Here is an 18,030-nt window from a genome sequence, read left to right on the forward strand (position 1 = left end):
CTCTCCCCGTTTTCTCCCTCTTTTTGCTTACACCCCTTTTTCTCCACCTTTTTTTCTCCTCACTCTTTTCTCCACCAGGCTTTCTCCCCCTTCTTTCTCTTTATTTCCTCTTCACCTCTTTTCTTACACCTTTTTCTTCCCCCTTTATTTTCTCTTCAGCTCTTTTCTCTCCATTTCTTATCCTTCTCTTTCTCTTTCTCTTTCTCTTTCTCTTTCTCTTTCTTTCTCTCTCCTTCTTCTCCTTCTCCTTCTCCTTCTTCTTGACCTTCTTCTTGACCTTCTCCTTCTCCTTCTCCTTCTCCTTCTCCTTCTCCTTCTCCTTCTCCTGCTCTTTCTCGTGGTCCTTGTGGCCCGCCAGCAGGAAGTGGGAATGGCAGCAGGTCCCAGCAGTGTTATGGAAAGGCCCTGGGGAGCAGGACAGCAGCTCTCCGGGGAGCACCTGCCGGGCACTGCGGGTGCAGAGGCAGCTGAGACCGGGGCAGGCAAGGGGGCAGGCGGTTGCTCCAGGGCCTCCTTCGCCAAGCTCGGCTCTTGCTGCTCAACCGCAACATTGTCCGCAGTGCTGGCGTGTTCCTGGTGCCTTCTGCCTCCCGAGCGGTCGGGGGAGGACAGGGCTGGCTCCGAGCGCCTCCTGGGCATTGTGCTGAGCTGCTTTTCCAGAGGAGGCAGTGGAGGGGCAGAGGCACACGTGCCATCTCTGGGGCTTCTCCCTCGGGGCTGCTGCAGCTCAGCGGCTGGGGGGCCGCAGGCAGCTTCTGCAGCGTCCTGCTGAGCGGCCCCTGGGTGCGCTGTGGGGAGAAAGAGCTTGTTAGCTAGTTTTCCTGGCTTCTGAAGGGGAGCAAGGAGACTTTCCCGGTGGGAGCACGCAGCCCAGGCGCATGGCAAGCTGCAGCCTGAGCACCTCTAGAAGTGAGGAGCAGGTCAGGAGACGCAAGCACCCCTGGGGGCCATGACCTGCACGGGGAGAGTGCAGGTCCAGTGCATAGTGAGCAGTGCTGTGAAGAGCAGAGGTTTAACAACTGGGACACCTTTTGTGGAGTGAGGATTGTCCTGAAGTGGCAGGAAGTGCTGCAGGAGCAGAGCCCTGCCATAGGGTCTTGCACCCTCTGCACCTCTCTGCATTGCCACAGACATCTTCCGATCTCCAGCTAAAGCACTGGGACCAGCAGCCCTGGGTGGTGCCAATCCTCCGTGCCTCGTCCTACCTGCGGAGCTGCCCGTGTGCTCGGGTGCCTCCGCAGCCGAGGGGCTGCAAGGCAAGGCCACGTCGTCCCCAAAGATAGCTGTGCAGTTCTCGATGAGAAACTCCACCAGCACCATCACCTGCACAGTGAAAAGCAGGGATGTCAGGGCAAGGGGCTGAGAACCTGCTCAGCAGTCTTTCCTGCTCCTCAGTGCCGTTTCTGCGCCAAAAGCTGTAGCTCTGGGGCTGCGGCTCCATTAAGAGATGTGCCTGTCGCGTGGCGCAGAGCCCAGCTGAGGGGCTGGCTGGTGAGTTCAGCATACCCTGTCGTAGATCTCTCTCTGCACTTCCAGCGGGAGTGTGCTGTCCGTGCCCGGGCTCAGCATGCTGGGCCCCACCCAGATGGCCAGGTTGCTGGCGCCCATCCTGCTGGTGCCTGCGTTCTGGCTGATGCGGTGGAGCACCGCGAGCAAGGGCTTGAGCAGCAGCACATTTGCCCTGGGCAGTTGGTCAGCCACCCTGAGCAAACACAAAGAAAAGGCGCCGTGAATTCAGGGGGCAGCGGCTGCTGCCGCTTCTGGGAGCAAGGCTCAAGGCAACTGCCACAAGTGGCGCCTCCTCCCACGAGAGGAACGCCGGTGCTCTCTCTCGCCTTTCCACGTGTGCTGTCGAGAAAGGCCCGACAGCACGTGCTTAAGTACGAGACCTTGAATGAGAACATCTGGACTGGGAGGTGGGCGCTTCATCAGTAGATGGACAGTGGGAATAAAGGCGAGGTGGTCGGGAGACGTCGTGGGAGGCTTTGCAAAGGCCCGTGAAAGCCTGTGGCTGTGTTGTGTGGTATCGGCACGAGCAAGCGGATAGAAGTGTCGGGCTCTTCCACAGACTGCCCGTTTCCAGAGAAGGCCCCAGCCTCTGCCACCCGCTCCAGAACGGTGGGACTGGCTACACACTTACTCCCTCAGGCCTTCAATCTTCTCCTCCCTGCTTGGCTTCTCCAGAGCCAGCATCCAGCTGTCGTAGAGGGCCGCCGAGAGGAGCGTGCAGGGGATATTTCGCAGGAAGTCCTGCAAGGCCGAGATACGGAGATGAGGCTTGGACACCACGCCTGAGGCCAGACGGAGCGTCCACGGGCACTTGGGCTCCCCAGGAGGCAGGCTGCTTGGAGCTACCCGCTCTCAAAGGAGCTCCTGGCCGCTGACAGAGCGAGCAGTGGGCTGCGCGAGGACCGCCCCGCTTGGGCACGCTCGTGGGAGTGCAAGAAGAGGCCCTAGTGCCTATGAGCCTCTAGTGCACCCAGAAACCTCAGTCTTCCTCCCTCAGGAGGCTGCTGGGGAGCAGGAGGAGGACGAGGAGGAGGAGGTGACTTTTCCCAGGGCAGGCACAAGCAGGAGAACGGGCAAGCAGGTGGCAAACACAGAGGCCAAGCTTTCCTCCGCCTGAAAGCCCATCGTTTGGCTTCCCCGGGGTTTCAGCCTGGAGTGCCCCCTGGGCCCAGCTAGGCGCTCGAGTGGGCCCCTGCAGGTGGGCAACGTACTCTCCGTGCTGCCAGTCGGCAGAAATTCACCTTCAAGATTCCTGCCAAGAGGTGCACGGGTTGGCTTGCCAAGTCAACGGCCCCTCCTTTGTTCAGCTCCTCCCTCAAGTCCCTGCGGGCCTTCTCACTGGCACCTTTCCGGAATATGCCCTCCGTGGCAGGCCCTTCCCTGTACAATATGGCCAGCAGCTCCTGCAGGAGAAAGCAGACGGGGCTGGCAGAAGAGCTCATCGGGTGCAGAAAGGCCGTTTAGCAGGGAAGCACTTGCTCAGGGAGAGAAGCGAGTTTGTGCCTGGGCGGCGCATGCTGCTTTGCCTTGGTTCGGATCTAGTTCTCGCTGCAGGTACATGGCGCTGGGCGTAGCCGGGCTGTGCCCCAAGCCAGCCTCTCGAGCACGCTTCTGTAGTCGGGGGACTACAGAAACCCCTGGCTGTTCCTGCTGCTGCAAGCTTCCCTCCTTTGCAGGCCTTCTGCAGCCCAGGAGCTGGGGGTGCCGCCTGGCGGGACAAGCCGGCAGGCGGATCGCTGCGTGGCCAGGCTGCCTTACCTGGACTGGCTGGGGCAGGGTCCCCTGCTCTCCACAAAGGGTAGCCAGAGGCTGGCCAAAGAGAGGCGTCCCGAGGCCAGAGTCCGGCTGCCCGGGGCCGTCCCCGTTGGCCGAGGCTCGTCTCCGAGCAAACGGCCATGGCAGGAACCTCTTCCTTGTCTTAGTCCCCTCTGCTGCAAGCAAGAGGAAAGCAGAAGTGGAGAGGGAGCGGAGGGGCTGCAGCTTTTCAGCTGCTGTCGAGCGCTGGGTGAGGAGGCAGCTCCTCAGCTTCCCTTTGCAACTCACCAGTGGAGTGGCCAAGTCCCTCTTCAGCAGCCGATGGGGCCAAGACGGGGCTCTGCTTGGTGCCAGCCTGCAAGAAAGAAAGGCAGGCGTTCAGGTTACGGAGGCGCCCGGCAGCAGCCAGGGCCGCCAGCCAGGTGCTTCAGCCCCGCAGAAAAGCGCGAGCGGCTGCAGGGAAAACCCGAGGTCGTGGGATGCCGGCGGAGGAGATGCTTGCGTGCGGGAACGGCCTGGCCTCTCTGCCCGACGTGGGTGCTTGGGGCCGGCCGCCTTCCCTCCCGAAACTCGCATGCCTCCCGGCAGCCCGCAGCTGGGGCCGCGGGACAGGGAGCCCCTGCTCACCTCCGCCGAAACCAAGGCCTCGACGGTCCGGGCGGTCAGCGACCCCGACTAGGCAAGAGAGCAAAGAGGCAGCGTGAGCAGGCGGTGGCGCGGGCTCTTGCCCGCAGCCCCGTGGCGCTCGGGGCGCAGCGCAGCCCCCCGGGACACTTACGGCGCCCTGGAAGCTGACGGCCGTGACGAGGAGCCAAAGGGAGGCGAGTCGGGTGACGCGGGTCTCCGGGGCTCCTGGGCTCGGCCTGGGCACAGGGCAGGGGCAAAGGCCGAGCTCCGTCACAGCCAGCCCCTCTGCTGGCTGCCCGGGCCCCGGCCCCGCGCGCCCACGCCACCCTGGCGCAGGAGCCCTTCCCGCGGCGCTGGCTGGCAGCACCGCTCGGCAGCGGCCGCGGCCCCGGCCCTGCGGCCTCCGCGCCTCTTGCGTGGGCAAACGGGCAGCGGCAGCTCGCGGTGCCCCTGCCCGCCGGCAAGGAGCCGCCGGGCCAGCTGCAGGCCGCTGCTCTTGCTTTGCGGGCACAAGGCGAAGGCCCTGCTGCTGCCGCTCTGCCCGGCAGCTGCCCCGCGCAGGGGGGTCCCTTTCCCCCACCTCCCCGGCTGCTTTGCTGGGGGCAGCTGCCCCGGCACCTCTGCACCGCCCGCAGCCTTGCCGCCGCCGCAGGCGGGCTGAATTGCCCGCCAGGGCTCACCTGAGCATCGTGCTCAGCCACAGCTCCTTGGCCTCCCGCGACCTGCAGCCAAAAGGAGAAACAGCCTCAGAGCCCGCTCCTCCTCCTCCTCCTCCTGCTCCTCCTGCTCCTCCTGCTCCTCCTCGGGAGAGGCCCAGGTGCCCGGACAGCTCTCGCCCGCTTGGCACTGCTGCACAGCGCCATGCACCCAAGCCCCCGGTCGGTGTCCCCCCGCAGTGTCCCTGGGGGGAGCAGAGGTGCAGGGGGGAGGTGGGGGCGGGGGCGAGGCTTGTGCACGCCTGGAGGTGCCTGTGACTGCGTCAGAAACCCCCGCAGGACCCCTACTGTCTCTCGCCCCAGCCGGAGCTGAGCCCCAGCAAGGCCAGAGAGGACTGCAGGCGAGCACGGTGCCCTGCACCCCCCACAGCCCTGCACGTGCCGCCAAGACTCACCGGAAAGTGACCACGCAGCCGTCGTTGGGCCAGACGAGGACGAGGGCATTGGTGCACTTCAGGCCATGCCCGTCCTCTTCCTCCTCTTCGCGCCCGCCCGCCGCCTCGTCCTTCCCGCACAGCAGCCAGAGCTGGCCGAGAGGCACGCGGTGCTTGAGCAGGAAGGTGGAGCCGCACCTGCGGAGGGAGAGCAGGGAGCGGCGTGGAGGTTGTGTGGTGGGGCAGCGGCAGCAGTGGCCAGCAGGGCAGAGGCAGTGCCCGGGGGCAGAGGGTGGGGGCGGGGGAAGGACGGCTGGGGCTGCTCTCCTTACTTGAAGGTGGCGATGGCCAGGGTGTCGGGGAAGAGGAGGAGGTGCCTGTCCCTGGTGCGCCGGTGCCGGGTCACCTGGACACGGTCGCTGAGGAGGAGCTGGGGGCTCCTGCGCGACACGAAGGCGCCGAGCGGCGCCGGGGGCCGGGAGGCTCCCCTGGCCTCGAGCCCGGGGCCGGCGCCAGGAGCCGCGCGGCCAGGGGCCTCGGGCCGTGCCTGCGTGCCGGCAGCGGGGCCGGCAGCGCCCCGGGCACCGCAGCAGTTCGCCTGTCCCATGGCGCCGTGGCCGGGTCAGCAGCTGCGGTGCGTCCGTGCCCCGCGCCGGGCAGCGCCAGGCGCCGGTCAGGCCTGCGCAAAGCACGGAGCGGTGTCGGCGTGCCGAGTAGTGCCGCTGGGCTGGGAGCCTGCGTCTCCCTGCTGCCCCGCACCGGCACAGCACCGCACTGGGGCCGGGCGGGCGCCGGTGGCCGTGGCCACCCGGGTGCCACCGCGGCACATTGTGATGCACGACGGCACATTGTGATGCGCCGGCCGGGCCGTGGGGCAGGGCCGGGGCGTGGGCCGGGGGCTGCAGGTCTCCCTGGCGGAGGAGACGGGCTCGGTGCTGGAGCAGCTCCCGGCTTCAGCAGCCGGCTCTGTGTCCGTGAAAAGCCCCCACGCACAGGCGGCTTGCCCACCCGGCTGCAGCATGCCCTGTTGTTGCTGGGACAGGAGGACTCCCGCTTTGGAGGGGCCAAGCAAGGGGGCCTGTGCCCGCTAGAGAAGCAGGGCCCAGGCGGTGCCCCAAATCCCAACTTTCACACTTCCTCGGCCCTCTGTCAGTGGGGTGGTCCGCCCGAGACTGGAGACCCCCAGGCCAGGTGCCAAAATGTGGCATCACCATGACAAGTGGGAATGTTGGCTCCAAGCACAGCCAGAGAAGACTTGAGGGCAGGATTCAGTTGCCCAGACACCAGGACCAGCATCTGTTTGAGATGCCTTGGGAAATCCCTTGCGGCGGGTGCCCTGGCATACCCAGAAGCCTGTAGGCCCGGGCTTTCAGGCACCTGAATCCCCCCTCACCTCGTGTGCATCGCACCAGTCTGCCGAGAGTCTCAACAGCACTCCACAGGACATTAGGCAGGCTCATGGAAATGCTTGCATACGGATCACAGCATCACAGAATGGCCAAGGCTGGAAGGGACCTCTGGAGATCATCTAGTGCAACCTCCCTGCTCAAGCAGGGTCCTCTAGAGCATATTGCCCAGGATCGCGTCCAGACGGGTTTTGACTCTCTCCGGGGCAGGAGACTCCGCCACCTCTCTGGGCAACCTGTTCCAGCGCTCAGTCACCCTCACAGGAAAGAAGGAGGACATTTTCCTCATGTTCAGGCGGAACTGCCTGTGGCTCAGTTTGTGCCCGTTGCCTCTTGTCCTGTTGCTGGGCACCACCGAGAAGAGCCTGGCCCCATCCTCTCGACACCCTCCCTTCACATACTTGTACGCACTGATGAGATCGCCTCTCGGTCTTCTCTTCTCCAGGCTAAACAGGCCCAGCTCTCCCCGCCTTTCTTCATAGCAGAGGTGCTCCAGAGTCTGAAACGGAAGTCGCCATGCGTGCAGGCTGCACCGGAGCGCCAGTCCAAAGGCCTGTGGGCATGCCTGCAGGGGTGGTCTTTCTCTCAGCCGTCACTGATGCTTGGCTCCAGAGGGGAGGCGCCTCCAAAGTGCTTTTGCTGCACGGGGCTCTCCTCAACCAAGCGGCTGAGACGGGTGTGGCACACCAAGAGGTTGCACCTCGCTGGTGCGCAAGGGTGCAGGAGGAAGCGTCGCATGGGATAGGGCGCGAGAGGGAAGAGGGCTGCAGGAAAGCTGATTGATAGGCAAGGATCACCTCCTCCACGCTCCACGCGTGCCCAACCTGGGAGCCTTCCACGAGGGAAGGGCTGGCTGGACAGAGGAGGGGAGAGCAGTGGATGTTGTCTGCCTTGAGGTCAGTAAGGCTTTCCACGCTGCCTGCCCTCACATGCCCTCCGAGGCAAGCTGAGGAAGTAGGGGCGAGATGAGCAGGCAGTGAGGCGGACTGAGAAGTGGCTGAACGGCAGAGCTGCGAGGGTTGTGATGAGTGGTGCAAAGCCTAGGTGGAGGCCAGTAACACAAGGTGCAGGCCAAGGGTCAGTGCGGGCTCTGGTCCCGTTCCTCTTCTTCCTCAGTGGCCCGGGTGATGGGGCAGAAAGCACCCTCAGCAAGCTGGCTGCTAAACCAGGGGGGATGGAAAACAGGGAGGAGTGGCTGACGCACCAGAGGGCTGTGCTGCCATTGAGAGGGCCTTTGACGGACTGGAGAGACGGGCTAAGAGGAACCTCCTGAAGCTCAACAAGGGGAAAGGCCAAGTGCTGCACCTAGGCAGAAAGAAGTCCATGCACCAGTACAGGCTAGAGGCCAACGTGCTGGAAAGCAGCTCTTGGGGGAAAGCCCTGGGCGTCCTGGTGCACAAGTTGCCCGTGAGCCTGCACTGCACCCTTGTGGCCAAGGCGGCCAGCGGCCTGCTGGGCTGTGGTTAGGAGGAGCCTTGGCAGCAGGTGGAGGGAGGCGGTCCTGCACAGCTGGAGTGCTGTGGCTGGTGCTGGGCTGCCCCGGCCAAGGGAGATGTGGAGCTCCTGGAGTGAGTCCAGCGATGGGCTACGAAGATGCTGAAGGGCCTGCAGCATCTCTCCCAGGAGGACAGGCTGCGAGCTGAGGCTGTCTCTTGGCGGCCATGCGGGCCGCAAGGACAAAACGCTTGTGGTTTTGGCAAAAGAGAGCTGGAAGCCAGGTGACGGCAGAGCTGCAGATTGCCAAGAGCGGCCAATGCCTTTTGCAACTGGCAGCGGGACCTTCTCCTTCAGCTTGCTTGGGAGGAGAGTGCCCCTGCTCACAGGGGCCGACGGAGGGGGCCTCTTCTCTAGTTGCAGCCTGCTGCCGGGATGCTGCTTCTGCCAGTCGCGGCTCCGGTCAGGCCACGTCACCTCCTGCCCCTTTCCCCCGTGTCCTGGGAAGAGCTGCACCCGGGAAACATCCCGCCTGCCATGCCTGCGTGCTGCCTTGCTCGGAAGCCCCTGCTGGAGCAGCATCGGCTCCCTGCGGCTTCTCTCTGCCCCTGACTGCAAACTGCTGCCCTCTGGCGGTGTCCCTTGACTCCCGGACAGAGAGGCACTTCCCCCCAAAATCTCGCCTGCCGTCTCCGACAACGGCACTAGCAGGGCTACCGCTGCTCAGTCACTTGCCCTCCTGCTGCGTCCGTATGCCAGGGCATTCAAAGAGCCCTGCCGGACCCAGAGACGCGGGCACAAGTCCGTGGGCTATGTGCAGCGGCCGAGCGCTTGAAAGAGAGACAAGGAGCAGACTCAAGAGAGTCCTGCGCAAAAGTGCTTTGTTGCAGTGAAGGTGCACGGGCGTCAGTCAGAAGCCCCCCGGCTCCTGCCCCACGGCTCCCCTGGGCCCCCAGCGGGGAGTTAAGCGCTCCCCAAAGACAAGTTCCGACAGGCCAAAGCACACTGCACGTGCCGCCGGGGTTGCCGCTCTTACCGTGTGGCAGGGGTGCTGCCAAGGGGGTTTTTCCCTTTCCTTTTTCTTCTTTCCTTGAGTTCCTTCCCGTTTTTGTCTTTCCTTTTTTTAACCTCGTCTTTTCTTCCCCACACTTTTCTCTCTGCTTCCTCATCTGCTCCGGTCTGATCTACCCCATCTTAACGCTCCCTCTCTGATCTCCCTGTTTCTTTGCACCCCGGTTTTCTCCTCTGTTTTCCTCCCCATTCCTTTCTCCCCGTTTTGCTCCTCTTTTCTCCCCTTTTCTTTCTCCCTCCCTTTTTTCTCCCCCTTTCCTTCTCCCTGCGGCTTCTCCTCCCCATTTGTTCTCCGCCTTTTTCTCTTCCCTCTTTTTCCTCCCATTTTTCACCCCTTCCATTCTCTCCCTTCTTCCTCCCCGCCTTTTCTTCCCTCTTTCCTTTCCTCCCCCTTCCCCCCTTTTTCCTCCCCCATTCTTCTCCCTTCTTTTCCCTCCCCCTTTCCCTATCCCACTTTTCCCCTGTTCTTCTCCCCCTTTATCTCCCTTTTTCCCCCTTCGACTTTTTCCCCCCATTTTCCCTCACCTTTCTGCTCCCTCTTTTTCCCCCCTTTTTGCTTCCCCCATTTTCTCTCCCCCTTTTTCTCTCCCCTTCTTTTCGCCTGCTTTCTTTTCTCCCTGCTTTTCCCTTCCCCTTTTACTCCTCCTTTCTTCTCCCATGTCTCTCCCGCTTTTTTTCTCCCTTCTTCTCCCTTCCCCTTTTCTCTTCCCTCTTTTCTTATCTCCCCTTTTCCAAACCCCTTTGCTCCCCCCTTTCTTCTCCCCCTTTTTGCTCTCCCCCTTCCTTTCTCCCACTTTCCTACCTCCCCCCTTTCTTCTCCCTCTTTTTGCTTCCCCTGCCTTCCCCTTCTTTCCTCCCCCTTTATGCTCCCTTCTTTCACCCTGTACCCCTCTTCTTCTCCCCTTTTTTCTCTTTCCCCTTCTTCTCTCCCTCCTTTTTCTTCCCTCTTTACTTCTCTCCCCGTTTTCTCCCTCTTTTTGCTTACACCCCTTTTTCTCCACCTTTTTTTCTCCTCACTCTTTTCTCCACCAGGCTTTCTCCCCCTTCTTTCTCTTTATTTCCTCTTCACCTCTTTTCTTACACCTTTTTCTTCCCCCTTTATTTTCTCTTCAGCTCTTTTCTCTCCATTTCTTATCCTTCTCTTTCTCTTTCTCTTTCTCTTTCTCTTTCTCTTTCTCTTTCTCTTTCTCTTTCTCTTTCTTTCTCTCTCCTTCTTCTCCTTCTCCTTCTCCTTCTTCTTGACCTTCTTCTTGACCTTCTCCTTCTCCTTCTCCTTCTCCTTCTCCTTCTCCTTCTCCTTCTCCTTCTCCTGCTCTTTCTCGTGGTCCTTGTGGCCCGCCAGCAGGAAGCGGGAATGGCAGCAGGTCCCAGCAGCGTTATGGAGAGGCCCTGGGGAGCAGGACAGCAGCTCTCCGGGGAGCACCTGCCGGGCACTGCGGGTGCAGAGGCAGCTGAGACCGGGGCAGGCAAGGGGGCAGGTGGTTGCTCCAGGGCCTCCTTCGCCAAGCTCGGCTCTTGCTGCTCAACCGCAACATTGTCCGCAGTGCTGGCGTGTTCCTGGTGCCTTCTGCCTCCCGAGCGGTCGGGGGAGGACAGGGCTGGCTCCGAGCGCCTCCTGGGCATTGTGCTGAGCTGCTTTTCCAGAGGAGGCAGTGGAGGGGCAGAGGCACACGTGCCATCTCTGGGGCTTCTCCCTCGGGGCTGCTGCAGCTCAGCGGCTGGGGGGCCGCAGGCAGCTTCTGCAGCGTCCTGCTGAGCGGCCCCTGGGTGCGCTGTGGGGAGAAAGAGCTTGTTAGCTAGTTTTCCTGGCTTCTGAAGGGGAGCAAGGAGACTTTCCCGGTGGGAGCACGCAGCCCAGGCGCATGGCAAGCTGCAGCCTGAGCACCTCTAGAAGTGAGGAGCAGGTCAGGAGACACAAGCACCCCTGGGGGCCATGACCTGCACGGGGAGAGCGCAGGTCCAGTGCATAGTGAGCAGTGCTGTGAAGAGCAGAGGTTTAACAACTGGGACACCTTTTGTGGAGTGAGGATTGTCCTGAAGTGGCAGGAAGTGCTGCAGGAGCAGAGCCCTGCCATAGGGTCTTGCACCCTCTGCACCTCTCTGCATTGCCACAGACATCTTCCGATCTCCAGCTAAAGCACTGGGACCAGCAGCCCTGGGTGGTGCCAATCCTCCGTGCCTCGTCCTACCTGCGGAGCTGCCCGTGTGCTCGGGTGCCTCCGCAGCCGAGGGGCTGCAAGGCAAGGCCACGTCGTCCCCAAAGATAGCTGTGCAGTTCTCGATGAGAAACTCCACCAGCACCATCACCTGCACAGTGAAAAGCAGGGATGTCAGGGCAAGGGGCTGAGAACCTGCTCAGCAGTCTTTCCTGCTCCTCAGTGCCGTTTCTGCGCCAAAAGCTGTAGCTCTGGGGCTGCGGCTCCATTAAGAGATGTGCCTGTCGCGTGGCGCAGAGCCCAGCTGAGGGGCTGGCTGGTGAGTTCAGCATACCCTGTCGTAGATCTCTCTCTGCACTTCCAGCGGGAGTGTGCTGTCCGTGCCCGGGCTCAGCATGCTGGGCCCCACCCAGATGGCCAGGTTGCTGGCGCCCATCCTGCTGGTGCCTGCGTTCTGGCTGATGCGGTGGAGCACCGCGAGCAAGGGCTTGAGCAGCAGCACATTTGCCCTGGGCAGTTGGTCAGCCACCCTGAGCAAACACAAAGAAAAGGCGCCGTGAATTCAGGGGGCAGCGGCTGCTGCCGCTTCTGGGAGCAAGGCTCAAGGCAACTGCCACAAGTGGCGCCTCCTCCCACGAGAGGAACGCCGGTGCTCTCTCTCGCCTTTCCACGTGTGCTGTCGAGAAAGGCCCGACAGCACGTGCTTAAGTACGAGACCTTGAATGAGAACATCTGGACTGGGAGGTGGGCGCTTCATCAGTAGATGGACAGTGGGAATAAAGGCGAGGTGGTCGGGAGACGTCGTGGGAGGCTTTGCAAAGGCCCGTGAAAGCCTGTGGCTGTGTTGTGTGGTATCGGCACGAGCAAGCGGATAGAAGTGTCGGGCTCTGCCACAGACTGCCCGTTTCCAGAGAAGGCCCCAGCCTCTGCCACCCGCTCCAGAACGGTGGGACTGGCTACACACTTACTCCCTCAGGCCTTCAATCTTCTCCTCCCTGCTTGGCTTCTCCAGAGCCAGCATCCAGCTGTCGTAGAGGGCCGCCGAGAGGAGCGTGCAGGGGATATTTCGCAGGAAGTCCTGCAAGGCCGAGATACGGAGATGAGGCTTGGACACCACGCCTGAGGCCAGACGGAGCGTCCACGGGCACTTGGGCTCCCCAGGAGGCAGGCTGCTTGGAGCTACCCGCTCTCAAAGGAGCTCCTGGCCGCTGACAGAGCGAGCAGTGGGCTGCGCGAGGACCGCCCCGCTTGGGCACGCTCGTGGGAGTGCAAGAAGAGGCCCTAGTGCCTATGAGCCTCTAGTGCACCCAGAAACCTCAGTCTTCCTCCCTCAGGAGGCTGCTGGGGAGCAGGAGGAGGACGAGGAGGAGGAGGTGACTTTTCCCAGGGCAGGCACAAGCAGGAGAACGGGCAAGCAGGTGGCAAACACAGAGGCCAAGCTTTCCTCCGCCTGAAAGCCCGTCGTTTGGCTTCCCCGGGGTTTCAGCCTGGAGTGCCCCCTGGGCCCAGCTAGGCGCTCGAGTGGGCCCCTGCAGGTGGGCAACGTACTCTCCGTGCTGCCAGTCGGCAGAAATTCACCTTCAAGATTCCTGCCAAGAGGTGCACGGGTTGGCTTGCCAAGTCAACGGCCCCTCCTTTGTTCAGCTCCTCCCTCAAGTCCCTGCGGGCCTTCTCACTGGCACCTTTCCGGAATATGCCCTCCGTGGCAGGCCCTTCCCTGTACAATATGGCCAGCAGCTCCTGCAGGAGAAAGCAGACGGGGCTGGCAGAAGAGCTCATCGGGTGCAGAAAGGCCGTTTAGCAGGGAAGCACTTGCTCAGGGAGAGAAGCGAGTTTGTGCCTGGGCGGCGCATGCTGCTTTGCCTTGGTTCGGATCTAGTTCTCGCTGCAGGTACATGGCGCTGGGCGTAGCCGGGCTGTGCCCCAAGCCAGCCTCTCGAGCACGCTTCTGTAGTCGGGGGACTACAGAAACCCCTGGCTGTTCCTGCTGCTGCAAGCTTCCCTCCTTTGCAGGCCTTCTGCAGCCCAGGAGCTGGGGGTGCCGCCTGGCGGGACAAGCCGGCAGGCGGATCGCTGCGTGGCCAGGCTGCCTTACCTGGACTGGCTGGGGCAGGGTCCCCTGCTCTCCACAAAGGGTAGCCAGAGGCTGGCCAAAGAGAGGCGTCCCGAGGCCAGAGTCCGGCTGCCCGGGGCCGTCCCCGTTGGCCGAGGCTCGTCTCCAAGCAAACGGCCATGGCAGGAACCTCTTCCTTGTCTTAGTCCCCTCTGCTGCAAGCAAGAGGAAAGCAGAAGTGGAGAGGGAGCGGAGGGGCTGCAGCTTTTCAGCTGCTGTCGAGCGCTGGGTGAGGAGGCAGCTCCTCAGCTTCCCTTTGCAACTCACCAGTGGAGTGGCCAAGTCCCTCTTCAGCAGCCGATGGGGCCAAGACGGGGCTCTGCTTGGTGCCAGCCTGCAAGAAAGAAAGGCAGGCGTTCAGGTTACGGAGGCGCCCGGCAGCAGCCAGGGCCGCCAGCCAGGTGCTTCAGCCCCGCAGAAAAGCGCGAGCGGCTGCAGGGAAAACCCGAGGTCGTGGGATGCCGGCGGAGGAGATGCTTGCGTGCGGGAACGGCCTGGCCTCTCTGCCCGACGTGGGTGCTTGGGGCCGGCCGCCTTCCCTCCCAAAACTCGCATGCCTCCCGGCAGCCCGCAGCCGGGGCCGCGGGACAGGGAGCCCCTGCTCACCTCCGCCGAAACCAAGGCCTCGACGGTCCGGGCGGTCAGCGACCCCGACTAGGCAAGAGAGCAAAGAGGCAGCGTGAGCAGGCGGTGGCGCGGGCTCTTGCCCGCAGCCCCGTGGCGCTCGGGGCGCAGCGCAGCCCCCCGGGACACTTACGGCGCCCTGGAAGCTGACGGCCGTGACGAGGAGCCAAAGGGAGGCGAGTCGGGTGACGCGGGTCTCCGGGGCTCCTGGGCTCGGCCTGGGCACAGGGCAGGGGCAAAGGCCGAGCTCCGTCACAGCCAGCCCCTCTGCTGGCTGCCCGGGCCCCGGCCCCGCGCGCCCGCGCCACCCTGGCGCAGGAGCCCTTCCCACGGCGCTGGCTGGCAGCACCGCTCGGCAGCGGCCGCGGCCCCGGCCCTGCGGCCTCCGCGCCTCTTGCGTGGGCAAACGGGCAGCGGCAGCTCGCGGTGCCCCTGCCCGCCGGCAAGGAGCCGCCGGGCCAGCTGCAGGCCGCTGCTCTTGCTTTGCGGGCACAAGGCGAAGGCCCTGCTGCTGCCGCTCTGCCCGGCAGCTGCCCCGCGCAGGGGGGTCCCTTTCCCCCACCTCCCCGGCTGCTTTGCTGGGGGCAGCTGCCCCGGCACCTCTGCACCGCCCGCAGCCTTGCCGCCGCCGCAGGCGGGCTGAATTGCCCGCCAGGGCTCACCTGAGCATCGTGCTCAGCCACAGCTCCTTGGCCTCCCGCGACCTGCAGCCAAAAGGAGAAACAGCCTCAGAGCCCGCTCCTCCTGCTCCTCCTCCTGCTCCTCCTCCTCCTGCTCCTCCTCGGGAGAGGCCCAGGTGCCCGGACAGCTCTCGCCCGCTTGGCACTGCTGCACAGCGCCATGCACCCAAGCCCCCGGTCGGTGTCCCCCCGCAGTGTCCCTGGGGGGAGCAGAGGTGCAGGGGGGAGGTGGGGGCGGGGGCGAGGCTTGTGCACGCCTGGAGGTGCCTGTGACTGCGTCAGAAACCCCCGCAGGACCCCTACTGTCTCTCGCCCCAGCCGGAGCTGAGCCCCAGCAAGGCCAGAGAGGACTGCAGGCGAGCACGGTGCCCTGCACCCCCCACAGCCCTGCACGTGCCGCCAAGACTCACCGGAAAGTGACCACGCAGCCGTCGTTGGGCCAGACGAGGACGAGGGCATTGGTGCATTTCAGGCCATGCCCGTCCTCTTCCTCCTCTTCGCGCCCGCCCGCCGCCTCGTCCTTCCCGCACAGCAGCCAGAGCTGGCCGAGAGGCACGCGGTGCTTGAGCAGGAAGGTGGAGCCGCACCTGCGGAGGGAGAGCAGGGAGCGGCGTGGAGGTTGTGTGGTGGGGCAGCGGCAGCAGTGGCCAGCAGGGCAGAGGCAGTGCCCGGGGGCAGAGGGTGGGGGCGGGGGAAGGACGGCTGGGGCTGCTCTCCTTACTTGAAGGTGGCGATGGCCAGGGTGTCGGGGAAGAGGAGGAGGTGCCTGTCCCTGGTGCGCCGGTGCCGGGTCACCTGGACACGGTCGCTGAGGAGGAGCTGGGGGCTCCTGCGCGACACGAAGGCGCCGAGCGGCGCCGGGGGCCGGGAGGCTCCCCTGGCCTCGAGCCTGGGGCCGGCGCCAGGAGCCGCGCGGCCAGGGGCCTCGGGCCGTGCCTGCGTGCCGGCAGCGGGGCCGGCAGCGCCCCGGGCACCGCAGCAGTTCGCCTGTCCCATGGCGCCGTGGCCGGGTCAGCAGCTGCGGTGCGTCCGTGCCCCGCGCCGGGCAGCGCCAGGCGCCGGTCAGGCCTGCGCAAAGCACGGAGCGGTGTCGGCGTGCCGAGTAGTGCCGCTGGGCTGGGAGCCTGCGTCTCCCTGCTGCCCCGCACCGGCACAGCACCGCACTGGGGCCGGGCGGGCGCCGGTGGCCGTGGCCACCCGGGTGCCACCGCGGCACATTGTGATGCACGACGGCACATTGTGATGCGCCGGCCGGGCCGTGGGGCAGGGCCGGGGCGTGGGCCGGGGGCTGCAGGTCTCCCTGGCGGAGGAGACGGGCTCGGTGCTGGAGCAGCTCCCGGCTTCAGCAGCCGGCTCTGTGTCCGTGAAAAGCCCCCATGCACAGGCGGCTTGCCCACCCGGCTGCAGCATGCCCTGTTGTTGCTGGGACAGGAGGACTCCCGCTTTGGAGGGGCCAAGCAAGGGGGCCTGTGCCCGCTAGAGAAGCAGGGCCCAGGCGGTGCCCCAAATCCCAACTTTCACACTTCCTCGGCCCTCTGTCAGTGGGGTGGTCCGCCCGAGACTGGAGACCCCCAGGCCAGGTGCCAAAATGTGGCATCACCATGACAAGTGGGAATGTTGGCTCCAAGCACAGCCAGAGAAGACTTGAGGGCAGGATTCAGTTGCCCAGACACCAGGACCAGCATCTGTTTGAGATGCCTTGGGAAATCCCTTGCGGCGGGTGCCCTGGCATACCCAGAAGCCTGTAGGCCCGGGCTTTCAGGCACCTGAATCCCCCCTCACCTCGTGTGCATCGCACCAGTCTGCCGAGAGTCTCAACAGCACTCCACAGGACATTAGGCAGGCTCATGGAAATGCTTGCATACGGATCACAGCATCACAGAATGGCCAAGGCTGGAAGGGACCTCTGGAGATCATCTAGTGCAACCTCCCTGCTCAAGCAGGGTCCTCTAGAGCATATTGCCCAGGATCGCGTCCAGACGGGTTTTGACTCTCTCCGGGGCAGGAGACTCCGCCACCTCTCTGGGCAACCTGTTCCAGCGCTCAGTCACCCTCACAGGAAAGAAGGAGGACATTTTCCTCATGTTCAGGCGGAACTGCCTGTGGCTCAGTTTGTGCCCGTTGCCTCTTGTCCTGTTGCTGGGCACCACCGAGAAGAGCCTGGCCCCATCCTCTCGACACCCTCCCTTCACATACTTGTACGCACTGATGAGATCGCCTCTCGGTCTTCTCTTCTCCAGGCTAAACAGGCCCAGCTCTCCCCGCCTTTCTTCATAGCAGAGGTGCTCCAGAGTCTGAAACGGAAGTCGCCATGCGTGCAGGCTGCACCGGAGCGCCAGTCCAAAGGCCTGTGGGCATGCCTGCAGGGGTGGTCTTTCTCTCAGCCGTCACTGATGCTTGGCTCCAGAGGGGAGGCGCCTCCAAAGTGCTTTTGCTGCACGGGGCTCTCCTCAACCAAGCGGCTGAGACGGGTGTGGCACACCAAGAGGTTGCACCTCGCTGGTGCGCAAGGGTGCAGGAGGAAGCGTCGCATGGGATAGGGCGCGAGAGGGAAGAGGGCTGCAGGAAAGCTGATTGATAGGCAAGGATCACCTCCTCCACGCTCCACGCGTGCCCAACCTGGGAGCCTTCCACGAGGGAAGGGCTGGCTGGACAGAGGAGGGGAGAGCAGTGGATGTTGTCTGCCTTGAGGTCAGTAAGGCTTTCCACGCTGCCTGCCCTCACATGCCCTCCGAGGCAAGCTGAGGAAGTAGGGGCGAGATGAGCAGGCAGTGAGGCGGACTGAGAAGTGGCTGAACGGCAGAGCTGCGAGGGTTGTGATGAGTGGTGCAAAGCCTAGGTGGAGGCCAGTAACACAAGGTGCAGGCCAAGGGTCAGTGCGGGCTCTGGTCCCGTTCCTCTTCTTCCTCAGTGGCCCGGGTGATGGGGCAGAAAGCACCCTCAGCAAGCTGGCTGCTAAACCAGGGGGGATGGAAAACAGGGAGGAGTGGCTGACGCACCAGAGGGCTGTGCTGCCATTGAGAGGGCCTTTGACGGACTGGAGAGACGGGCTAAGAGGAACCTCCTGAAGCTCAACAAGGGGAAAGGCCAAGTGCTGCACCTAGGCAGAAAGAAGTCCATGCACCAGTACAGGCTAGAGGCCAACGTGCTGGAAAGCAGCTCTTGGGGGAAAGCCCTGGGCGTCCTGGTGCACAAGTTGCCCGTGAGCCTGCACTGCACCCTTGTGGCCAAGGCGGCCAGCGGCCTGCTGGGCTGTGGTTAGGAGGAGCCTTGGCAGCAGGTGGAGGGAGGCGGTCCTGCACAGCTGGAGTGCTGTGGCTGGTGCTGGGCTGCCCCGGCCAAGGGAGATGTGGAGCTCCTGGAGTGAGTCCAGCGATGGGCTACGAAGATGCTGAAGGGCCTGCAGCATCTCTCCCAGGAGGACAGGCTGCGAGCTGAGGCTGTCTCTTGGCGGCCATGCGGGCCGCAAGGACAAAACGCTTGTGGTTTTGGCAAAAGAGAGCTGGAAGCCAGGTGACGGCAGAGCTGCAGATTGCCAAGAGCGGCCAATGCCTTTTGCAACTGG

The 18,030-nt window shown here is 63.7% G+C and overlaps 1 protein-coding gene across 2 annotated transcripts; it reads right to left on the reverse strand.

Moving 5' to 3' along the window:
- Positions 1–78: 78 nt before the first annotated feature.
- LOC138066806 (T-cell activation Rho GTPase-activating protein-like) lies at positions 79–8,057 on the reverse strand. 2 transcript variants are annotated; one of them, XM_068939193.1, is made up of 12 exons: positions 6,375–8,057; positions 5,003–5,179; positions 4,572–4,613; positions 4,043–4,127; positions 3,892–3,939; positions 3,553–3,619; positions 3,268–3,440; positions 2,751–2,912; positions 2,141–2,250; positions 1,507–1,702; positions 1,206–1,323; positions 79–788 (listed from the first exon to the last, which is right to left on the reverse strand). In XM_068939193.1, the coding sequence occupies exons 1-12, from the start codon at positions 6,383–6,385 to the stop codon at positions 178–180; spliced, it is 1,800 nt and encodes a 599-aa protein (XP_068795294.1). In that variant the 5' UTR covers positions 6,386–8,057; the 3' UTR covers positions 79–177. The 2 variants fall into 2 exon arrangements, with proteins under 2 accessions (XP_068795294.1, XP_068795295.1); XM_068939194.1 differs by lacking the exon at positions 1,206–1,323 and having other exon boundaries at positions 226–788; positions 6,375–6,881.
- Between the last annotated feature and the right edge of the window lie 9,973 nt (positions 8,058–18,030).

The sequence above is a fragment of the Struthio camelus genome, chromosome 3 (genome assembly GCF_040807025.1).
Source record: "Struthio camelus isolate bStrCam1 chromosome 3, bStrCam1.hap1, whole genome shotgun sequence".
NCBI classification, from domain to species: domain Eukaryota; kingdom Metazoa; phylum Chordata; class Aves; order Struthioniformes; family Struthionidae; genus Struthio; species Struthio camelus.